This window comes from Gymnogyps californianus, chromosome 10 (genome assembly GCF_018139145.2).
Source record: "Gymnogyps californianus isolate 813 chromosome 10, ASM1813914v2, whole genome shotgun sequence".
In the NCBI taxonomy this organism is placed as follows: domain Eukaryota; kingdom Metazoa; phylum Chordata; class Aves; order Accipitriformes; family Cathartidae; genus Gymnogyps; species Gymnogyps californianus.
In genome coordinates, this window is record NC_059480.1 from 28748439 (window position 1) to 28772724 (window position 24286).

General features: G+C 38.7%; 1 protein-coding gene across 1 annotated transcript; it reads left to right on the forward strand.

The window, feature by feature from the left end:
- Positions 1-682: 682 nt before the first annotated feature.
- Positions 683-22531, forward strand: DHX36 (DEAH-box helicase 36). Its single transcript, XM_050902400.1, has 25 exons — positions 683-877; positions 1451-1572; positions 2402-2603; positions 3306-3344; positions 4678-4848; positions 5779-5858; positions 6867-6941; positions 7079-7245; positions 7827-7908; positions 8379-8519; positions 10358-10460; positions 12068-12155; positions 13029-13084; positions 13185-13249; positions 13740-13883; positions 14527-14644; positions 15302-15400; positions 16407-16580; positions 16872-16958; positions 17602-17685; positions 17788-17887; positions 17974-18064; positions 19722-19842; positions 20410-20562; positions 21591-22531. The coding sequence occupies exons 1-25, from the start codon at positions 683-685 to the stop codon at positions 21774-21776; spliced, it is 2943 nt and encodes a 980-aa protein (XP_050758357.1). The 3' UTR covers positions 21777-22531.
- Positions 22532-24286: the final 1755 nt, after the last annotated feature.

The following is a 24286-nucleotide window of genomic DNA, read 5'->3' on the forward strand; positions in this document are numbered from 1 at the left end:
AAGAAATGAGATTGAAGAAGCATTTATAGCTGCACAGTGGTATTCAAGGAAACAAAAAGAACATTAATTAACTGTTGAAAGAGTAATAGTTCTGTGAATAATGTTATCTAATTTAAAAGGTTTAATTTAACACTCCAGGGAACTTGGACAAAGTATACCACATCCAGCAGCAATCAGCCAGCAGACCCAGAACTGGTAGCTATTTAAATGCGTATATTCTATTTAAAAAAGAAACAATAGGAATACCCATCTGGTACACGGAAAGGGTAGTAACCCCGTATGTAATGACGGAGACCAACATTGAACGTTTCCTTAAAATCTTACCTGCAGCCTCATAAAGGGAAGTCAAAACTTAGATCTGTCCGTCGAAACAAGAAGAGAGGTTCATGCAAGATGAACTTTGGTGACATGTTGCGGTGAATATATTGCCTTCTTTAATCGCTGTTCTGCTTCGCGCCCCGGTGTGTGTCAGGATCGTGCTGCCTCCCACGCTCGGTAATGTCAGCCTGGGCCCGGTGCTCGGCGCTGCTCTCGGGGCGCGGGGGAGGTCGGGGGACTCGAACCCGCGGCCCTGGCTGCGGCGGGGCGGGGCGTGATGGTGCGGGGCGGGGCGGCGGGCGGAAGTGAGGCGGCGGATGAGGCGGGGGAGGCGGCGGCGGTGGGAGCCGGCAGCCGGGCGGCCATGAGCTACGAGCACCGCCGGGACTGGGGCCGCGGTGGCGATGGCGGGTCTTCCTCCGGCTCCTCCTCCGCGGGGGGACACGGGGGCCGCGGCGGGGGCCGGGGGCGCCACCCCAGCCACCTCAAGGGCCGCGAGATCGGGCTGTGGTACGCGCGGAAGCAGGGCCAGAAGAGCAAGGAGACGGACCGGCAGCAGGTGAGGGGCGGCCGCGGGCTCTGCCCCGCCGGCCCGCTTCGGCGGCGGGGGCACCGTTCGTGCTCCCCCCTCTGCCGCCGCCCGCTGCGCCCCGGGGCCGTTTCGTCCCCGAAACGGCGGGGAAGGAACGACTGCGGTGACCGGGGCAGGCGGGGAAAGGTTCCGGCCTCATTGATCCCTTTGGTTGAGAGAGGAGGGCGGTCGGGTAAATGAGAGCGGCAGCAGCGGGGGGTGAGGGTGTGGAGAAGAACCTCGTTTAACGGCACCGCTCCCCGGTAGCGGCTCCTCCGCCAGCCTCGGGACCGGCCCCGCCTGCTGCCCTGCGCTCTGCCCTTCTTGCTTGCCTGCCTGCGCAGAAGTGCCTTCATCTCGGAGATGCGTGCGTTTATTAAATGTTTCGCCTGACAGCGAGGAAGACGCATTTGTCTCTGCACGTCAAAATTATCCTAAAGAGAAGCTTAAAAAGACGTTTCTGATCGTGCCGAAGAGTCTCACTAATTCGATGTTTAAGCGTTAATAATATCTGTAGATATGCAGAGTACATGTTGATGAAAATTGTACTTTTTTTGCTAGAGAGCTGTTGTGCGTATGGATGAACGCAGGGAGGAGCAGATTGTGCAGCTGTTGAATACTGTCCAAACTAAAAATGAAAAGGAGCAAGAAGCCATGTCCTGGTGGTCTGGGGATGAAGAAGGGTAAGGAGAAACAGTTACTAATGCTTTTATTTACTTTTAATTGAATAAATTTCCCACAAACTGGTAAGAAGATATATCTGAAAATTTTTACGTTTAGTGAGTGAATTAGGTTAACAGATATGCTCAGTTTTCTCTACATGTATTGTCATACTGAAACGGTTGTAACTTGCTGTAAAACTCTTTTCCAGATTATTGTTGAGTTTGGGGTGTTAAATTTTTAGTTAAAATCATAAAATCCTGTAATTGATCTCCATCCAGGCCTACTAGAGTAGATATATGGAATTTTTCAGCTCCCCTGGCCTCTGGAATTACTCTTCCAGAGTGGCATTTGACTTCATTTTTCAGTTATTGTACAGTCTTGGAATGTTTTCTCGGCCCCTGTGAAATAGGCTCTGTTCTTAACACTTACAGGATTTTAACTAATAGCAGTGAAATGGGCAGCCAGGTGTGTTCCTCGGAGTCCACAGAAATGGGGTGTTTGGGTCTCTGGTTGGCTGAATGATCCAGTTAGAGGGCAGTGGTTCTGACAGCAGGCTAAGCAGTAGTTCTCTGGAGATGTTTTGTTGCTTTGTTAGCTTCGTTTTGATACAAAAGAACATGTTACATTTCTAGAATCTGATGTAAAATTTTTGATGGCTGGTAATTTTCAGACTTTAGTTGTTTTAATGGCATACACCATATTCTCATCGGCTGATGGTCAAGTAACTCGTGGACGTAATGTCTCAAAAACAAATTTAAGGTTTGGATTGAATGGTTCAGTGTACTCTTCACAGTGGCCAGGCATGTCTTGGATCATCTTTGAAGTTTCTGTTCTCTGCACTTATTTCAGACCTACTCCAGAACAGCCTGCAAAAGTGAAACCAGAGGCTGAAAAAGCTCCTGTAAGACAGAGACCAGTCTTGGAAAAAACATCTCTCGATCGGGATGTGGAATATCTCTTTGAAAAAAATGAGCAGGATACAGATTTAGATGAGCAACTTAAAGAAGACTTAAGAAAGAAGAAATCTGATCCTAGATATATTGAAATGCAGGTACTTTTCCATGTGTTAAGTAGAAAGCTTTTGATTGGAATTTTTTTTTTTTTTTAATTAAACTAACCAGAAAACATAACTTCTTGCAATTTATTTACTAGGAAGTTGTCATGATGTTACTTTGGCTAAAAATTACTTTCAGAATTTGCAAAATGTATACCTGTCAATAGGACAGCGATTAAAAAAACAGGCTTTCAGTGACAATTTCTGATGGCATAAAATCTAAAATTTTAAGCTTACACATTGTTTAGTTGGGTGGGGTTTTCCGTTCGTTTTTTAACGGATTGTATCCCTGCTTTTATGTCTAAAACTGAAAGCACAAAAATGGGCTCTGAAGGAATTGCCTCTTAAAAACGTAGTTTATGTTGTTCTAATAGCCATGTATAAAGCTGTCAAATAAAACAGTCTTACCACGAACAGGCAGTTCTCCCTTTGATACAAGGCCCTAGTCTTGTAACTGTATATATGTACCTCTTCATGTACTGGACTGTTGGTTTTAAATAATTTTGCTGAATTTAATGAAACTGAAAACATGCATGGAGTTAAACTTACTTCTAGTGGACCTGTGTTTATATAAGTATTAGCCAAACAGTTTGTCACGTTATTTCGCAGTTTAGCCTAGATCGTAGATGAAATATGTTATATTACTGCAGCGTTGAAAAGGTGTTTAAAGATATGTACTGTTATTTTCTTTTTCCCCAGAGATTCCGAGAGAAGCTCCCCTCATATGGGATGAGACAGGTAAATGTGTATTTAATTTGAAAGAATATGTGTTTCTGTTGCTCTGTTGTAAAATAGGAGAAAACAGTTGTGTCACTGGGACTGACAGGAAACCTTTGTTGCCTTTTATGAAGGTGCTGAAGCCTCCCAAGTTCTGACACTGGGTTTGACTTCTTTCCAGAAGGTAGCTCAGGTTCACTGCTTCGTGAGATGTATGAAGTTACTCTGGGGCTATATACAGTTTTATCAGTAGGGGCAGCATTATTCATGAAAATGGTATTGGATGCTAGATACATTTAAGTACCTTTTTTTTTTTTTTTTTTTAAAGTATAGGTCTTTTTTTCTTTCTCTGCCAGTTAAACTTCTAGAACATTCATAGTTACTTGGATTTTATATAGAGTAATTGACCACTACGTAAATTGCCATGCTTTCTTTTTTTTATATATATATATGTGTATATATATATGTGTGTGTGTGTGTGTGTGTATATATATATATATATATAAAAAAAAAAATTGTGGCCATTTGTTGAACATTTTCCCAATTTAGAATTGAATATAATGCCCATTAAGCCTTTTTCTTTTTTAATCACAGACTTAATGGCTGTACTGCTGGCTTTTGCTGCCGTTAGTTTCCCAGTCAAAGTATAACATCAGTGATAGTATGGGTTGTTATTAATTGATGTTAATTCTTCATTTGATGTCACCTGTATGAAATAGAAATTGAGTATTCTGTTATGTTTTCTTTTGCAGGTTCAGTGAATGATTAGTGAGCTTCCTTTCTAAAGTTAATGTATTTGTCATAATGTGGTCCTTCCTGTTAGTGTTTCTTTCTTAAAATAGTTATACTCCCCTTCACAGTCCTTTGGATTGGGAGGTAGAGGCTGGGAGTGTAAGAAATCTGTTCCTGTCGATGTAAGAAATGTTAAAATATTGCACTGAAAATCTTCAGTTAGTGCAGTCTTGGAGTCCAACAGGGAAAACAGTTGTTTTCAGTCACCAAAGATACACAGAAGGCAAGTAGGAGGGAGAAAAATGTTTAAAAATGTATTTCAGGCTTTCATTCTAGTTATTTTATGTTGGTTTCATACAGGATCTTAAGTATTTAAAACTAGTATTCAGATTTGATGTGCTTTAAACCTTACACATGTGAAGTGCAAATGTGCAGAAATTACTTCTGTGTGGTTTAAACTAAACTTTTTTTTTTAGTATTACGAGAAACAGATGAGTATCTGTTTCTTTAGTTGCTATGACACGTTATTCTGAGTTCACCACACAGTAGCAGAGAATTGTCAAAATCCTTCTAAAATCTGTTTTGAACAATAATACAATAAACGTTTTCTGTTTGGAAACAGGAACTTGTAAACCTTATAAACAATAATCGAGTAACTGTGATAAGTGGTGAAACTGGTTGTGGAAAGACAACCCAAGTTACACAGTTCATCTTGGACGATTACATAGAGCGAGGGAAAGGGTCTACATGCAGGATCGTTTGTACTCAGCCTAGGAGGATCAGTGCTATCTCGGTAAGTGCCATGTTGACAAACTGGGTAACTTATTTCTTGTGATTATTCTTTTTTCCAATAAATCTGAGGAAAAATTACTGCCTTACTCAGAATCATTGAATGAAAATATATTTCTTACTGGGCCTAGGATCCATGGGCAAGCTGATGAACTGAGTGTACAATCTGCTAGATTATTTGAAGTTAAGATCTGAAAAAAATCCCAAATGACCAGATAGGTACTGTGCACCTCTCAAAGAAACTGCTCTGCTGTCACATGTACTGATACTAACTTTAAAGCTCAAGGGTAAGCATCCAGACTGTAGTGGACATTGAAGATGGCTTTTTGTGTGTTTGTTTTCAATCATCTTAGATTCTATTGCAAATAACAATTTTGTTGATATACACTAATTTGATATTTCATAAGTTTTGGTTGTTAGTAGAGTACTGGCACTGCCAGCCTCGTTCTTCCCTGAATTTAATCATGGTTTATATCTGTGGTTTTAATGGATTTGGGCAGTGGAAATGTGAATTAAGGTAAACGCTAATGTTGTGTCAGGCCCTTCAGAGGTATATTAATGAGCAAGAAAGAATTTGGCTTTTAAGTGCACAGTAATTACTCTTCTTGACAGTTAAGTGTCAAATGATTATAGAACCTTACATCCCATGAGGAAAAGCTCGCCCTGCTGAAAGGGTGAGTGTATTGCTAATGCCTAAATGGTTGTATTCCTTTAAAACATGTCCTGGGCCGCAAACCTGTTCTTGGGCTGCTGACAGGAAACAGTGTTCTCAGTGGAGGAGAAAAAAGTGATTTTCAGGGTGTTTCTTTGTTGTTTACATAACATCTTGGTTGTAGGTATTTCCTGCTGATGAGTAGCTAAATCATAGATCAGCCTTGTGGGATTTTTTGAATTTTCTTTAATGCGCTATTTTGATTTTATTTATTCTTCTAAGGTGGCTGAGAGAGTTGCTGCTGAAAGGGCAGAAGCATGCGGTAATGGCAAGAGTACAGGATATCAAATTCGTCTACAGAGGTAAGAGAGGCTCCCTTGGCAGTTTGTGTGCATTCATGTAAAGTAGTATCTATTGTATCTGAGCAAGAAAATTTGAAAAGTAGTTCTTAACATAGATAACTGCTTTCATTCTGATATTTTCTCCAAAAGGAATTCCTGTGAATGGCTGGTGTAGGGAGTAAGGTGGTTGAAATTTAGCAAAAAGTTTGAGTGTGATTATTGTATTTTATGCAGCGTGTAACAATGGCTAGCACCAGGTTGTACTTTGTCTAGTAAGTCCTTTTTTCAGCTCTTCTAAAAGGTTCTGCTATAGATAGAGGTAAAACTGATGTCCCTACTCTATGAATTTCCAGGAAAAATGGAAATGCTAAAGGAGAGAATGCTATAAGCCATATTTCTATGGAAAACTATGTATTTGCTACACTTACCTATTGAGTAATCCCACTGGGATCAGGTAATAAAGTTAGGTGCATTGACAAGAGTTTGTAGACCTAGTGCCATAGAGCAAAAGCTATTACATTTGGAATCATCTGTAATTTAAAAAAAAAAAAATATCTGAAATGTTACCAGCAAATAATGGAATCTCAGTTATCGTTGGAAGAAAAACTGCTGGTGACATGACAGCTTAGTCCTTTCAGCATTTTAATTTGAGTTTATAGAGTCTTATTTATATTTTTCTGTACTATTTCATCAAGAATGTTATACTGCTGTACATTTAGCTGTCATCTGTGCTGAGCTTAGACAGCTGCAAGAATTTGGGGTCAGCAGATCAATGTGCAAATGATGAAGAATGATGTCTGGGAAGTCAGGGCTTCTGTCAGATTACAAGTAGTTCGTTCCCCATCAACAAAAATGCTGCAACTGTGGCCTAATTCCTTGTTCCTCCAATTGAACTGTAAGTGAGCAAGTTAGAGAATGAGGCATGCTTCATAATGGCTGTAATGGCTATCTGCATTTTGATGTTAAGCTTTTGAAGTACTTCCTAAAATACAGAAGAGAACTGAGGAATTCTTAATGTATCTCTTTCAGTCGGTTACCAAGGAAACAAGGTTCAATTTTATACTGTACCACAGGAATTGTCCTACAGTGGCTCCAGTCAGATAAGTAAGTTTTTCTATTTAATAAGAAACTGAATACAATTACGAGATGACTTGACTACTGAGCTGTTTCTAACAGTCTCGGCTCTGGTTTTTTTAATTTTGCTAAAACCAAAAGTTTAACTTCCTGCTCTTCTATTTTAGGCACTTGTCCAGCATTAGTCATGTAGTCCTTGATGAAATTCATGAAAGAAATCTTCAGTCAGATGTTTTAATGAGCATTATTAAAGATCTTTTGAATATTCGTTTGGATTTGAAAGTAATACTAATGAGCGCTACTTTAAATGCAGAGAAGTTTTCGGAGTATTTTGGTAGGTGAAATGCTTCCTATGAATGTTCCTCTTAAGTAATTTAGGCTTCTACAGTATAATGCAGTCCTCAGATTTTAGGATTGATTTTTATCAAAAGAGGTAATGACTTCAATTTTACAAGTAGTTGCCAGCTGCTGGAGATGCTTATTTCCTTAGTTTTATCTCATCATGAGCATATGTTGCTTCTGTATTTGCTTTTCAGACGTATTGTGGAAACAGTATCTCTGGAGTGTTTTCATATTAAATATTTACTAATATTTACCATATTTTAGAAGTCTTGGTGTGAGTGGGCAACCAGATTGAAGCCTTTAGTTGTTCAGTCTTCCAGCTTTATCCTGTAGCTGGAACCAGATGAACGTGCTGGAGAACAATATACTGCTTGCTACCTATGCTTTTTTTTATTCAGCAGCTTTATTTGGAATTGAATTTGGCGTCTTCTGTGAGAATTTCAAAATAAACAGAAAAACCCTATAGACTTGGCAACTATATTGCAAAAATAGTGAAGAATGTTTATTGCCTCTGTTATTTCAGTACGGTATTTTATTTGCTGTTTAAAAACTGAGTTATGCCTTCCTTGACAGATAATTGTCCAATGATTCACATACCTGGGTTCACTTTCCCTGTGGTGGAATATCTTCTCGAGGATGTAATTGAGAAGTTGAGGTAAGTGTATTTTCTGAAGACCATTATAGATAGTATTTTGGGGTTTTTTTGCTTAGTATGTCTTTTCAAAGATTATCTTGGTATAAATAACCTGTGGAAGAATTAGCTGTGTTTTTCAACAGAAAACCTTGCAAGGGAAGCTTAGTAGCTTTTACAGTAATTAAAAATGGCACAGAGCTACCTGGAAATGTTGGCTTGAGGAGGAAAAAAAAAAAAACTTGTCTTTCTTTTGGTGTGGTGAATTTTCAGGCTACTAAATCGAGCTAGTCTTTCTGTTTGTTCAGACTTTTTTTTCTACATGTTGTCATGCTTACTAGAGATGGTACCTGTTTTTATAAGTAAGATTTCTTTCAGAAAAGAAATCTAAGAATCTTATTTACATGGTATAGCTAAAGCGTGGCATATTGTCCATAGTTTGGAAAACTACTTTAGTTTCAAAATTTAATTATGTTTGTTATTTAAATTTAAAGGTATACTCCAGAAAACACAGACCGTCGGCCACGGTGGAAGAAAGGCTTCATGCAAGGACATGTAAGCAGACCAGAAAAAGAAGAGAAAGAGGAAATCTACAGGGAACAATGGCCAGACTACTTAAGGCAGCTGCGGGGCAGGTTGTTCTCAAGTTACTCTTTTGTGTTAAGTTTTTAGACACTTCTTAACTGAGAAACATAAATTAGTGTCGGGGTTTAACCCCAGCCGGCAGCTAAGCACCACGCAGCCGCTCGCTCACTGCCCCTCCACCCCTGGGATGGGGGAGAGAATCAGGAAAAAAAACCTCGTGAGTTGAGATAAAGACAGTTTAATAGGACAGAAAGGAATGAAAAACAATGATAATGATAATAATAATATGACAATAGTAATACTAAAAGAATTAAACTATACAAAGCAAGTGGTGCACAATGCAATTGCTCACCACTCGCTGACCAATGCCCAGTTAGTTCCTGAGCGGCGATCGCCCCTCCCAGCCAGCTCCCCCAGTTTATATACTGGGCATGATGTCATATGGTATGGAATATCCCTTTGGCCAGTTTGGGTCAGCTGTCCTGGCTGTGTCCCCTCCCAGCTTCTTGTGCCCCTCCAGCCTTCTTGCTGGCTGGGCATGAGAAGCTGAAAAATCCTTGACTTAGTATAAACACTACTGAGCAACAACTAAAAACATCAGCGTGTTATCAACATTATTTTCCTACTAAATCCAAAACACAGCACTATACCAGCTACTAGGAAGAAAATTAACTCTGTCCTAGCTGAAACCAGGACAATTAGTGCTGTATTCTATTACGGTGCTTTTATTAATGATGTGATAGTTGCTACCGTGTAAAACAGCAGCGATGGAATTGCCAGTACAGTTGGCTGGCAACCACTGAAATGCTGCAGAGTTATCACAGAGAATTCGCTTCCTTTGCACGTGCAAACTGTAAGAGAACTTACAGCTGTCGAGTCGCTTGCTACTGATGTTGGTATTGTCCATTACAGCCTTCAGCATAATGTTAGGCTTCTTGAACTCTGGTCATTAGTTCTCTTCTGATGAATTCTCCCCTTCTTCAGTCTTTTTCTTTGAGAGAGATCTCTCAGTATTTTAGTCTCGTAATCAACATAATACAAAATGTGCTGGTTTTAAAAAACAAAAAGAACAAAACCAAACTCAACAAAACAAAAAAACCCACCACAACCTTTTCCTCAGAATATTTTAATGTTCCTCTAAAGTGGTTTAAAACCAAGCTAAATAATTTTGCCTCTTGAGCACCTAGTAGAGATTGTCCACGCGAAACACAGCATTTGACTACTTTGGTAACCTGTATAAGTTGATTAATTGGATAGCCTGGCTGATCTATTTCAGGAACAGCATCTTCTTGTTTTTATCCTGTCTCACTTGTCCTCTGCATTTTGGGACTTTCTATATATCCAGCTTGTTAACAATAATGAATATAGGTGGCTCAGTTTTATCTCCCTTTTCTAAGGGAAAAGTCCTCAGTGCTGTATCTCTGTTTGGCCTATCCCGTGCTCTGCTCATCCCATTTGTACTCCTCCTTCCCTTTCCCACCATGTCTTTTGAATCAATTGGCAATTCTTTCCATAGTGTTAGCTTTCATGAAATCAAAGGGCTGAACAGATGAGGTGCCTCCTGTACTCCTGAGAGTAAGAGATAAATTGAAGGGTAAACTCAAGATTATTTAGGTCCTAGCTAATCTATGAGGAGGAGAGAGATCTCGTAAATGTTTCAAATCCAGTTCAGTCATAACATGGTAATTCTTAAACTTACTATTCTAAACTGACGATAATCGCACTAAACTAAATCTGGAGAGTACATTGGAGGTACAGTAATTGAACAGACAAATTGATGAGTAGTGGGTTACACAGATGTGTGATTGCAGAGCCTTACAACAGAAACACGAGCGCATGACTTTGTATGTTAAGAGGTTACCAATATGTATGCTTTCAATGCCTGCAGGTATTCAGCAAGTACTATAGATGCCTTGGAAATGATGGATGATGACAAGGTCGACCTTGACCTTATAGCAGCACTTATCAGATACATCGTTTTGGAAGAAGAGGTACACTTCTGTCTCCTATCATCACATTTTAATGATGTGACTGAATTGTGGTCAGTGGCTGTTGGGAATGTCAGAGCTGATAGATAGTTTGGCTTATCATACAGATATAAAGAAGAATAATTTTTTGGTTTGCTCTTCTGAGAAGTAATCTGACAGCTTTAAATATCTAATTACTATTTAAGCCCTGAGTTTACAATGTGGTTAGTTGCAGTGTTTATTGAAATGATGGGATAGAATCCATGTTTAAAGGGGAGCACACATCTAGGCATTTTCTTGAATAGGGGTTGTGGGTATTCATGAGAACTGTGTACATAAGAAACTTGGAAAACCTAGAAATACATTTGATATCCTCCTTTATGGTCCCTTCCGAGCAAGGGGAAAAAAAGAGCCTGAATTCTTTCACTGACAGTAGGCATTGTCTCGTAAATAAAATGGGGTAGATATCTGAAGGTTTGGGTGCCATTTTGATTCAGATTGCTGCATTTTTTTTCTTTTGGATAAGCTTTTAAATAAGCCTTCAAATTAATTATACACCTTAGTTATTTGATGGAAAGTAATATAATTACAAATTAAATTTTAACTTTTCTTTCTGTGACGCTGTACGTGTTTGTCAAAGGTGGTATTCTTTGTAGTCTGTAGTAAAAGTTACATTTTGGGAAACAGCTGTAGAAAACTGTCTGAAAACCTCTTTAGTGTACAACTAAATCTCTGTTCTTAATTCCTCAGCAACGGGAGGGAGAGGGTAAGAGCAATACTTAAGAGTTGATGTTCACTGCCTCATATCTACACTGTGCAGTTGGCTTTAATGCTTTTTCTGCCTGAGTAATCTAAATATGACTTAGATGCTGTGAAGACTGAATTTTTATACAGCATAGCAAAAGTCTAGTCACATTTACCAAACACACAGCTAGGAGACTTCCAACTTTCAGCTTGTCAAGGTTAGTAGTTAATACAGCTGCATTAATAGTTATCCCCAAATGTGCCTTACCTTGTTATTTAGTAATAACATCATCAGAATATTAATATCAGAAGGATCCTGTGCCCGAAGCAGTGACAAACATGAAGAATAACTTCTGTTACCATAGGTATAATGTATGTAGGTTGTCATAATCTGAAGTTATGTATTTGTTTCTGTGTTCAAAAACATCTGTGGAAGAGCTGACACCTTGGCTGATTCCTTAAAGAGAGTTTTGATTATTAAAAATATCAAATAATTTAATATTTCAGTTGATAGATCATTTAAGCTGTGGATAATGAGGATGAGTTGCTGTTTCGTATTTTGTTCTTCCTGTGTTGCAAATTATACACTAGTTTCTCTCTGTTTTATTTGCAGCTCAAATTCTTGTAGTGTTGACATGGCTGTGTTTTTTAAACACTGCAGGGGAAAAATGTTTAAAATCAAATTTTTATTTATTACGTTCAGATAAGTATATGTAGCTAACTCTTTTATAGAAAACAATCTTATAAACGTTGTTCCAAATTTGAGTCAATGGGTTTCAAATATCACATATCCAACATATATGTATTAGTGTGCAAGTAGCTGGTTCTCTGCACGGTGCGTAATTTATCCTAACCTCTTTTCCCTTCACTCCCTCTCTTATATATAGGATGGTGCAATTCTAGTGTTTCTTCCAGGCTGGGACAACATTAGCACTTTGCATGATCTCTTGATGTCACAAGTCATGTTTAAGTCAGGTAAAAACAAAAGTTTACATGGGAATTCTAGCAGTAGTGTTAGTGGCAAACTCTTAAATTTTGCATGTGATTGCTAGTATTGCACTGGACTGATTTCCTGCCCCCCCCCCCCCCCCAATGATTGCAGTGTGTTCAGCATTTTTTACATTTCTATGGTATCTTTCATCTGCTAATGATAACTCACTTTCCTCAGTGTAGGAGTGAACAATCTGAAGAAGAATCTGACCTGCATCTTTTTCCTTTTGTCCTTTCTTGTAGCTATAACTTCCACCCAAAACTAAACTCTCTTTCTTCACTCTGTGTTCATTTCCTCTTTTCCTGATTCTTCAGCAGCGTCTGTCTACTGCTTTGCTGATAGTTCTTTTAAATCCTGTTTATTCCTAGAAGCTTTTTTAATAGAACACTAAAATACTCTATGCCCCTCTGATACACTTGAACTTGTCCTGTTTGCATAATTCATACTTTCATCTAACTTGTCTAACTGTGCTCTTGACTATTCAGGTAGTTGTCCTGCAGTTCATGTTGTGTACATTCCATGGATAAAGAATTTCAATTTATTGAAAGATTAAGGAGAGTGTCAGTTTGTTTATTAATCTTGAGCAATTATTAAATAATTTGAGAATTTAAAAATGAAATATAAATTACTGTACATAACTTCATATATTTTCTTAAACTTGTCATCATAGCATAATAAAAAAAATTCCTTTATACCTTTTTACTTTAGAATTTGCCATTATGATACATACACCTATGAATTCAGAATAAGAAACAGTACTTACTTGCCATGTATTTTCTGTTTTGCATAGTTGATTTTCCTGTCAAATTAAAGTTTCTGTGCTTACACCATATCTTTTACTGATTTTTAATTTTCAGATAGGTTTATTATCATACCTTTACATTCATTGATGCCTACTGTTAACCAGACTCAGGTATGCTTTTTTTATTGTAATATTTCACAACTGCAAAAAAAATTAATTAAGCATATGTTTGGTTTTGGCAAACATATAAATGGGCCATGGATAATTACAGGTTTTTAAGAAGACCCCGCCAGGAGTAAGGAAAATCGTGATTGCTACCAACATTGCAGAGACTAGGTAAATAGTTAGCTATACAGACCAAAAAAAGCTATACATTTAACAAAATAAATGAAAGTGATAATTTAAAGTATAAGCCTGTTTAATGTTTCCAAAAATATATGGGTTTGTGTTTGTACCATTCATTTATAACACTTTATCTTTAGAAATGTTTATAGACTAAACAGGAGTTTTCCTTTAATTGTTCTAAACAATTAAAGCATGGATGTTACTATAATGACTCGCCTTTGTTGTACATGATAAATCTGAGCTGCCTGTCCTCTCTGCAGACTTCATGTGGTGACTTTTGCCAGACCTAGGAGAATAAATCAAGGTCTTTCTTGAACTGCTTAGTAACATAATTCTTAATGAAATTCCAAACACAAATTTTTTTATTGTTGGCTCACAGTTGGGGGGGGGGTGATAAAGAGAGGCTAAACCCCTTTCAAATCCTAGGTCAAGCTTGCAAAGATGAAGAGTTGCTTTTTTTTTTTTTCTTTTTTTTAAACAGCATTACAATAGATGACGTCGTGTTCGTTATAGATGGTGGAAAAATAAAGGAAACTCACTTTGACACACAGAACAACATTAGCACAATGGCAGCAGAGTGGGTTAGTAAAGCTAATGCCAAGCAGAGGAAAGGTCGAGCAGGAAGGTAAGAATAATGGGAATAGTTAGAAAAGTTTTGTGATGTTAAGTTTCTGTCAATCTGGGAGCACGTGCATGCTGAAGATACTACTTTGTTACTCATATGTTCAGCAGCAGATGCTAGCACAACTGTCTCTTGTTCTTATGGAAAGAATGGTTTCTTTGTCTTTAGGAAACTGACTTAACTCATGAGTTTCCCTCCTTCTTATAGAAGAATAAGTCCCGCATTTTCTTTTTAAATTTTGTTGGTAGTGTTTGCCTTCACACCTGATTTGTGAGGCTATGATACATTAAAGTGAAAATCGCCTACAAATTAATATTACTTAGCTATATACCAATTTTTTTTTTTTTAATTTCTCTCCCTTTCAGAATACCTTGTGGAATATTTTCTCCCTTGTTCAGACTTCGAGTTCTTCTCTGGTCTCTTCATTACTCCTTTTGAGCAGTTGATAGGAGGTTTCTGTGTTCTGCATGCCTTTTTTCCTGTTGATGAGTCTGTGTTTTGGAAAGCTGAAATGGCTTTTACAATTGAATACGCTTCAGTTCTAATTCCTTGAGGTGTTTTGGAAAGCTGTTTATAAACAAACAAATCATAATGTCGCAGTGTCATAGGAAAAAAAACCCACAATTGTTCATTTAAATAATTCCAGAGTTCAGCCAGGCCACTGTTATCATCTATACAATGGACTACGTGCTAGGCTTCTAGATGATTATCAGTTACCAGAGATCTTGAGGACACCTTTGGAAGAACTCTGTTTACAAATCAAGGTAAACATATGAATCTTCAAACATATTTATTATTTACTTTTCCATTGGAATAAGAGGTTGAGAGCTTAAGTTAATGCAACTGTGAGCCTAGGGTTGTCTTCAAGTCAAAATTCTGTTAGATCAGAAGTACAATATATTTAGCTAATAACTGTAGCAACTTTTGCAAAATGCATTCTTGTATCTGGATGCATCAAACCCAGAAAAAATAGGATTGTCTAGTATAAATAATAGCTGAAGTATACTAACGAAAATTTGGACTGTGCTTCCTCCCTCTCCCCCAAATATCATTCAATCAGAGGAGCTTCAGTGAGAATGCCAGTGAGTCAAGCGATGTGATGTCTTTAAAAGAATTTTACGAAAAAGTAGTTTTAGAACTGACATCATAAGTTTCCTTTTTGGCAGTTTGTATTGAATTCCTTATGTATGCATAAGGAATACCATGTGTATGCATACTGAATGAAGAATAGATCCTTGTATTTCAAATTTCATCATTAATACGTTTTTATTTTTGTCCCTAGTTCTTAATTAGTGAAATTCTAACTCAAGCTGTGAATTATTCACACTTTTTTAATTAGTGTGGTTACTGCTTACTAATTTAGGTAGCCATCTTTCTCCAATTACTGTAGGTTTTTGGTTGTTTTTTTTTTTTTCTTTCAGATTCTAAAGCTTGGTGGAATTGCTTATTTTCTGAGCAAACTAATGGATCCACCATCTCGTGATGCTGTAATGTTGGCCATAAATCATCTAATGGAGCTGGTAAAGTATTGTTTAATGTACACACAAGGAAAAATCTGTTTAGAACCATGTTACTGTGTTGTTAGTTATCAGACGGTTCTGATTGTACAGGTCTAGACATTTGCAACCCCTTATCGTATTGTGTAGGCCCTTTATATATCTTCACTGAACAGAGGAAATAATTTCACATAAGATGTGATGTTTATGGGCTGCATAGAGTAGTTCCTGAGGAACTTTCTAAATGACTCAAAACATATACATGCACCTCGCATTTAAGTTCCCTACAGATACTTATTTAACTCACTGCTTCTGTACCACCCTGCTCATGGCTGCATCCACCAAGCCTTCCTATCCCAGTCAGATTAGTGAAGCGTTTGAGATACTTCTTCTGTGGGCAAATAAGGCATATAGGAGAAAGATCTTGTATGTCATTGCCCCTTTGGATGCTGGGGAAGGAGAGATTAATGACGCATTTGTACTGCTGACTTCTTGCCCTGGTATTATTTGTACAAATCGGTTGTAGCAATAAATTGAAACATATGATTTAGATGAAGGGCAGTATTTAGACTGATGGCATGATTCTATAAATGTTTAGCTAAAACTCAGCCTCACATTTGGTGTTCTGTGACAATGCTGTATAGTAGCAAAGGTTAGAGTAAATAAAAACAGAAGTGATATTGAGGGTAAGATACAAGTCTAAAAATAAGATTGACCAGGAGAATAGGAAGACACTGAAGTGTTAATAATTCTTCATATTTTCATCCAGAAAGACACTGAGCCCTGGTAAACCGCTTGAAAGACAATTAAAGATGGTTGCTATTTTCTTGGATCTAATTGAACGCTTCCATTTCTCCATAACTTGCTTGATCACTTTCCTACCATACCTTATTACAGCTAGCTGCGTTCTCCAGCTATTAGGCTTTCCTTTGTTCCCTAGGTAGGTTAGTGGCTATTTCAAGGAAATCCTCCCCATTTCAAATACTGTGTTTACTCCTTTTTTTCCTTTTTTTTCCCCTTCTTCTGACAGAATGCTTTGGACAGACAAGAAGAACTGACTCCACTAGGTGTCCATTTAGCACGATTACCAGTTGAACCACATATTGGAAAAATGATCCTCTTCGGAGCTTTATTCTGCTGCTTGGATCCAGTACTTACAATTGCAGCTAGCCTCAGCTTCAAAGACCCTTTTGTCATTCCTCTGGTAAAGTTTCTAAAAGGAGAATTACACATAAGATTTTAAGAATCTCAGAAGGATATCGGGACTTACTGAGATGTTAGCACTTTAATCTTATTTTCATGTTAATCACCTTTTTATTACTAAAAGGCTGCCTTCACATACTACGAAGTATTGTCTTTGCCTACAGAATATTGGGACTAGCTTTAATTTTCATGTATGCAGCATACAAAGTATTGCTGTAAATATGTACCTTAATTAGGAAAAGAGAACTGTCGTGTCAGTTATGAATATTTTAGAGGTTCTAATTATTCTTAGGGCAAAGAGAAAGTAGCTGATGCAAGAAGAAAGGAACTGTCAAAGAACACGAAAAGCGATCATCTAACTGTGGTGAATGCTTTCACGGTAAGCCTGTTTTAATGGTTTTTTTCTTCTAGAATTTTAATTTGAGTAATATGGATTATTCTAAGGAAAAAACTGATCAGTTTATGCTCTGAAGTCTTTCTTTCTTGGCTTCTACAGAAACATAAAACCAAATTTATTTTCACCCTTCTAGTGTTGAGGAATCTTGTCTTCAGGCTCAGTAACCTAATTTCTTGTGGATAAGTCTATGAAAGAGAACCATGTTATAGTTACCTTGCTGAAGTCATTAATTCTTGTCCTTCTGGCCTCTACAAGAGGCTGAAGCTGACTTCAAAAGTGTTGGGAGATTTAGCTGTATAGTGTTGGGACGAGAAGAAGAGGAAATAAATGGCCTGGAATGCAGTTTCTACCCAGGACTGATAATAGCAACAAACAAAGTTCTGGCAAACTTAGCTAGATTTCACTCCTCACCATGGAAAAAGGAAGGGTTTGATTCAAAATGTTGTAAAGTTATGTTTTTCTGCTCTGTGCTGCATATACGTAAACAAAGAGATCAAAGAATTTACTTTCTCTCTTGTAGAGAAAAATATAACTATATTGTTTGTTGACCTCCAGTTTTTGCTGTCCTTAATTCTTAGTATCTGTTTGCTTACAAACGCCTTTGAACGACGGTTTTAATTTTTAGGGCTGGGAAGAGACTCGGCGTCGTGGTTTCAGAACTGAGAAAGACTATTGCTGGGAATATTTCCTGTCTTCAAATACACTCCAGGTAAGAGCCTGACAGTTTAAAAAAGAGGATCATGTCTGTGGGCAAAAGGGAAGGAGGCTTTTGGCACAGCATCATTCTGGGACAATTTTTGTTGTTTCCTAGATGCTGCATAACATGAAAGGGCAGTTTGCTGAGCATCTCCTTGCAGCTGGATTTGTGAATAGCAGAGACCCCAAGGATCCCAAATCCAATACCAACTCAGGTAAACAGTGGAAGGAAATGGAAACTTTCTGATAGCTGAAATCTCAGTTTGCAGAACTGCATTATTTACTTTGCTGTCTTCTACAGATAATGAGAAGTTGCTCAAAGCGGTCATCTGTGCTGGCTTATATCCAAAAGTTGCAAAGATCCGGCCAAGCTTCAGCAAAAAGAGAAAAATGTAAGAGTTTGGTTTAATGTTGGTTTGTGTTCGAGGTGTTTTCTACATTAGGTAGTTTGGCAAGGTGAAGCAATGGCTTGAGTGCATGAATGAATCTCTATAGGTCAAGTTATGGTTGTGGGTTACTTCATTTGAGAAGGGCAGATGAGAGTATGGGATTGTTGATCTTTAACATTTGGATACCTGCTAGTCTGTGAAATAATTTGTGTAGCCTTCTCATGCCATGGATAATGTTACAATATATCAACAACACTGCTGCTAAAGGAGTCCTACCATCATCTGTGATCTACAGCAGCAGTTGAAACACTATCCTTTCTTATTATTTGGCAAGATAGAGCCCAGAAATTCTGGTCTGTTGATTTATCACTTCCTATATTATCAGACTATTTATTCTTATTGACTGTTGCTCACAGTAGCAGTACGCTCATTAGAATATAGATATCCTTCTTCGTGGACATGATTTAAGGCAGAATGAAGGGTTGAACATTTGGATCAATTTTCTGGGTGTGTAATGTCGAAACAGCAAGCTAGGAGCAATCATTATGCCTGTAATTAAAAACAAACAAACAAAAAACCAACAAAAAAAACCCCTAAGTGATTATTTCTATGAAAGCAGTAAGAACAGGTAGTCAAAATTATACTTTAGGTTGCGTAGTTTAGAGCCGTCTATAGCTGACACTGCTAGTCAGTTGTTATTCCTTCTTAAACTGAGTCCAGCGTGCTCGAGTCACCTAAAGGATGCAGCAAGTTTGCAAACCTGATGCAAGTTACTGTGTCGCTGTATCGTTGCCGCATGGTGGAGCTAGGTGTAAGCCAGCTGCCTGGGAAGGCTCAATTTTGTGATCCATTAAGCAAGAGATTTGTTACACTAACTACTTCGCTGGAGAGCCTCTTCCCACCTGCTGTTTCTGTTTCAAAACACTGAACTCCATGTTCTGCAAAATACTTTTTTGCACACAGGGAGTAGAGAGATTGGTGATCCACACCCAAAGAATTACATCTCTGAAATGTGGGAAGGAGGAGAACAGTTGCGCTTCATCCATATTGTGCTTGGTTTCTGCTTTTTATTGTCTGACGGCATGATTATGTTAGAAGGGAAATGTGATTTCGGGTAGTAAGTATAACCAAAGCAGTTGAATGTTATCCCTTGAGTCAAATTTGTTCAAAGGCACATGGTACAAATAGAGGTACGCCACTCTAGACTGCTGACAGTGGTATAGCTAGTCCCTTGTTTCACACTGACACCGCTTAATGCTGAGCAAAGAATTCAGATATGTAAGTTCCTTATGTGGTTTTTCCAAGAAATTGCTTGAAACTTGGCTTACGTAACCAAATTCAGTAACTGAGTCCTTCATTTGGACAAAGAATGCCACTTGTTTTTTCTACTTCAGAGAATGACAGGGTTTTTTAAGGGGGTAAATTTGACGAAGAATTTAGACTTCTTAAATGCAGAGAGAGATGTCTAAAAATTCATACTGTAGATTCAGTTGTAATCTTTTGGAAAAGGAGTTAAAGTTTCTTCGAACGTCCTTGTACTTTCAGAGTTTAGTATGCTAGTAGAGAATTGGAGGGTTTTTTTAACTTGGGACATGATTGTGCTAAACTTTCAAGATATTATTTCAATCCTAAAATAAAAACTTTTTTTTTTTCTTTTAAGGGTGAAAGTTTGCACCAAGACAGATGGAACAGTTAATATTCATCCGAAATCGGTTAATGTGGAAGAAACAGAGTTCCATTATAACTGGCTTGTGTACCATTTGAAGATGAGAACTAGCAGTGTATGTGAAGAGTTTATATTTGTGTAATTTGTTTTTGTAGCTCTTTAATAAGGGTGAATCAAGGTTCAAAGGGGATGTGAACAGTGCCTTTGTTTTGAAGCCTTCCTGTCTTGGGTCATTCCTTTTACATGCCATCAGATTATGTTCTTTGTGATACTGGTGGTATTGTTCCACAAATAACTACTGTTTTTTTTGTGGTTGGGGTTTTTTTTTGGACCGGTTGCTGTTTTAAGGTTCTGGCAATAACAGGTGTGACTCTTTCTTTCATTTCAATCCAGCGTAACATTTCTGAATACGCTGAAATTCTTTTTTTCCTCTGATTGTTATGGAGTAGTTGGTTTGATTTCACCACTTCGGGTGAAGGACTGTATTTGGGACCATTTGTGCTCCTGTTCAGTCTGATTTCATGTAGCTTTTTTCCAACTGAGTTGCTTCATATATGTCTTGCAAATTTATGAATGACTCTGAATAATGATCTTCTGGAATTCTGTTACAAGTTTCATTAAGGGTTACTGATGTCACTTAAGATGTTTTGAAGGGTGATTGGACAGTTTTGTCTTCTTGCAGATCTACTTGTATGATTGTACAGAGGTCTCTCCATACTGTCTCTTGTTCTTCGGAGGAGATATATCCATTCAGAAGGATAAAGATCAGGATACCATCGCTGTGGATGAATGGATTGTTTTCCAGTCTCCGGCAAGAATAGCACACTTAGTTAAGGTGACTATGTTTAATAATAATGTATATGGAAGACTCAGTGTAACACTGATTCTTCTTAGAGATTTCTATGTTTGACATTACTGTGTACCTACTGATTTATCACTACAGGGAGATAATAATGTGTTAAGTGCATTCCCAGTAAGCAGTTCAAGTACACAAAGTAAACAAGAGAGATCCACTGATGGTGTGTAGATGAATGCAAGTTAAAACGCAGTAGTAAAAATAACATTCTGAACAGTCTGTATCACATGGTAAACTGGGCAGAAGTAAACAGTAATGCACTCCCTTACGTTTGGCCTTAGGAGCAGGCAGTTGGATTTACTTATATTTTTGTTTCCAATGTGATAGCTTGACTAATGAGAATGAGGCTGTGGGCCTACGGAGGCATCGGAATATGGCGGTGATGTTCTTGTTCAGCCGGTGTAGCCTCTACTGAAAAATTCATGGGGGTATTGAAAAACTGTAGAAGCTTCAGAGAAGAGTCATAGGGTGGATTTAAAGGATTTATAAACATGTCTTACAGTGAGAGATTTGAAGAGCTTAATCTCTGTAGTTTTCCATAGCAAAAGCTGTAGGATGATTTGATCAGTCCATGAAGTGTCCACATGGATATGGCAACATGAGGATGGGGCTCTTCAGCTAGCAGCAATAAGTTCCAGTGGAAGGAGGAGCTGAATAGAGCTCTGTTTAATCTTAGATCCTAGAAATCATATCTGACACTTTTTTTTAAAACCCAAATATTTTTAATCCTGAAATAGTCAGCTAATGGATGTATAGGCTGTTAAAGGCCATCACATCTAGAGATGGTCATCTGTCATAAAAGGTAAAACTGCTAGTTTTTGAGAAGCAGCTTTTGATCCTGAAAATAGCAATGCTGAAATGAATTGATAGGAGAACAGCAGGTGTAAAGATTAGGAGAACAGAGGGCCCAAGGGATTTGAACTTACTGTATTGTGTGTAGCTCTAATTGCCTGTCTCTTTTCTTTTTTTCTTTTTTTTTTTTTTTTCTTCCAACAAACTGTTTCCAGAATTTAAGACAAGAGCTCGATGATCTTCTACAAGAAAAAATAGAAAACCCACATCCCGTGGACTGGAATGATACTAAATCCAGGGATACAGCAGTACTGACAGCTATTATAGACTTAATCACAACACAGGAGAATGAAAGTGCCAGAAACTATGCTCCACGATTCCAGAGTGAACGCTATAGTTGACACACTTTAATCTGTATCGATAAAGCCAACATACTCACCTTTTTTGGTTTTGTTTTTTATAGCATTTATTTAGCTAGAGGAAAAACTTTTTTAGGGTAAGCTGGTAATTCCCTCATACTGAAGAGCAGTTATTTCAAAATAGTTGGTAATATCTGTATATGCATGGTATTCTGTGTTCAGTGTAGCTTTTTAAATAAGAGAAATGCAATGCTAGCAATGTTAGTTGATGTATGGTTCTTGTCCTGCTGTAGCTTTTTTTTTTTTTAACCCACCAGTTAACAGGTAGATATTCAAAAAACCTGCTAAAATACTGCTTAATAATACTTAAAGTGTTCTTGCTACTGGTAGAAACATCTCAAAAGAGCTTTTTTTTTTTAATGGGGGGTGGTGAGTAATTATACTTACTGTGTTATTCCAGCTGTGCAGCAGTCTTCTCACCAACACTTCCACAGAAGGTAATTATAGCTTAATTAAACTAAACTTGAAAACACTTGTTAAATTTGTACTGTGGGAGGAAACAGTCTTCAGAAATATTCTCCTCTTCTGCCTTTCATCCCATTCCATTAATCTTTCTTTACTTTCAGTGCCCATCTGTCATCAGTACTGACTAAAATTTCAGATTACAGGAAACATGGTTAGATAAAAGTCATGGTGGAATACACTTTAAGGTTTCATGGCATTCTAATTTTTCTTTTTTTAAAACAGTCCATGTATGGGTTACAGTATTACATTAAAGTCTTTTCTTTAAAGTGTTATTTCATCTGTTCTTGGTTCATGTTTTCAATGTCATTCTGTTTTGAATGCTTCCAACTATGTAAGAACATTGTTTAGGATTTCGAGTAGGGTGACTAGTTTGAGAAACACCGTTTTGATCGAACTGCTGTTTCCTTTAAACCCTGGGGGCTGGATTTGGGGTTGGGCTCTGTTCCCTCCTGCTGGGAGCAGGGGCAGGAGATGGAGTTAAACTGAGGGTGGGTGTTTAACTAGGCACTGAAAAGAGCTGGCAGTTTACTTGGCAGCCCTCTGTTACCTGCACTTTGCAGCGTTATTTCTAGATTTATCCTTGAGCAACAAAAAGCTCTTGCATCTCCTTTGGTTTGCCTGGAAATGTAACCCCTTCTTCCTTCTTGGGATTTGGTTTGGTTTCTTGTGCTTTGCAAAAATGATCTTGGGAGGATTTATGAGCCTTATCCTGAAGAAAACAGAACTGGTCAGGTGAAACTGTTTTGGGGTTTGGTTGGGTTTGTTTTTTTTTAACAGAGATAAGTCTTAGTGACTAGACCGTGCTTTCCATTGGGTTAACAAGGAGTGGAAGATGCCAAGCTCATTATTTCTCCGATGCAGCTGTAAAAAACCATATAGTTCAACCTCCCTCCCCCCTAATCAGTTTATTTTACCTTCAGGTGCTGAGGCTGGTGTTTCAAACAGTGAGGGAGGAGGAGAAACATCCTGGCCTGGGGCTGGTGGATGCAGGAGGCAGTTTAAGGAAGGGGAAAACAAAAGCCCTCGGCGGCTTCGGGGAGGGGGGGGCGACGGGCCTTGGCGCCCCCCCTCCCCGAAGCCGCCCACGGTTGTGTGTGGAAGAGCGAAGCTGTGAGGGCTGCGAGGACTTACCGGAGGCCGCCGACACCCGCCAGCCGCTCGGGCCGCTGGTAAGCGCGGGAAGCAAGTGGTCGCATCCGCCTCAGGGCGGCGGTGGGGCGGTGAGCTTCTCTGAGGGCCTGACGGACATCTGAGGAGGTGGGAGCCCGGAGTGCTGCCACACCGCTGAAGGTGAGCCCTGGAATCAAAGAGCAGGGGGAGAAAAAAGGAAATTAAATTTAGTGATAATTTGTGTGGAAATGGTAATGAATTCAGTTGACTGTAGTGCTGTATCTCAGCCTCCTGGTCTTGGAAACACAGGGCGTCGCGGCCTGGCAGAGGAAGAAGCAAGATGGCGCCCAGAGCTGAGAGAGGAGCTGTGTTTCTGGGGCCAGTTGTACCTGGCTGCTCAGTGTTGGGGCAGAGGGGTGTGCGATTGCAGGGGCAGTTACCACAGAAAAGTAGGGTGGGCTGCTCCATGTTACAAATTTGTAGGTTCTTGAGGAAGAATGGGTAGTAGCGCTGTTACTGGCAGGTTTGGATTAAAAAAGTCATCCAAAAACTGAAGGCTGGCAGGTGGTACTGGTTTCATTCTCCTTGTTGGTTTTTGCAGTACTTAAATGATGGCTAAATTTCTACTTAACAACACAAAGGGCAAAAAGAAATGGTAGTGATAGCAGAGCCTGGGTAAGAATAGCAGCGTTGGTTGAACACATCAAAGACAACAGTTCTCTCAAACCCTCCCCCCTACTCCCCCAAATCGTGGAGGACCAGGATCAGACTGTGGTATTAGGGCCACCACCAGAAGAAATGCACACTGTGAGGTGGTCATGGGTTGGTATGGTCAGGTCTTTACTTAAAAAGTAATATGACTGATGTGTAAATAATGATATTGGCTGTACTTTCCCAGCTGTGCTTAAAGCATGTAG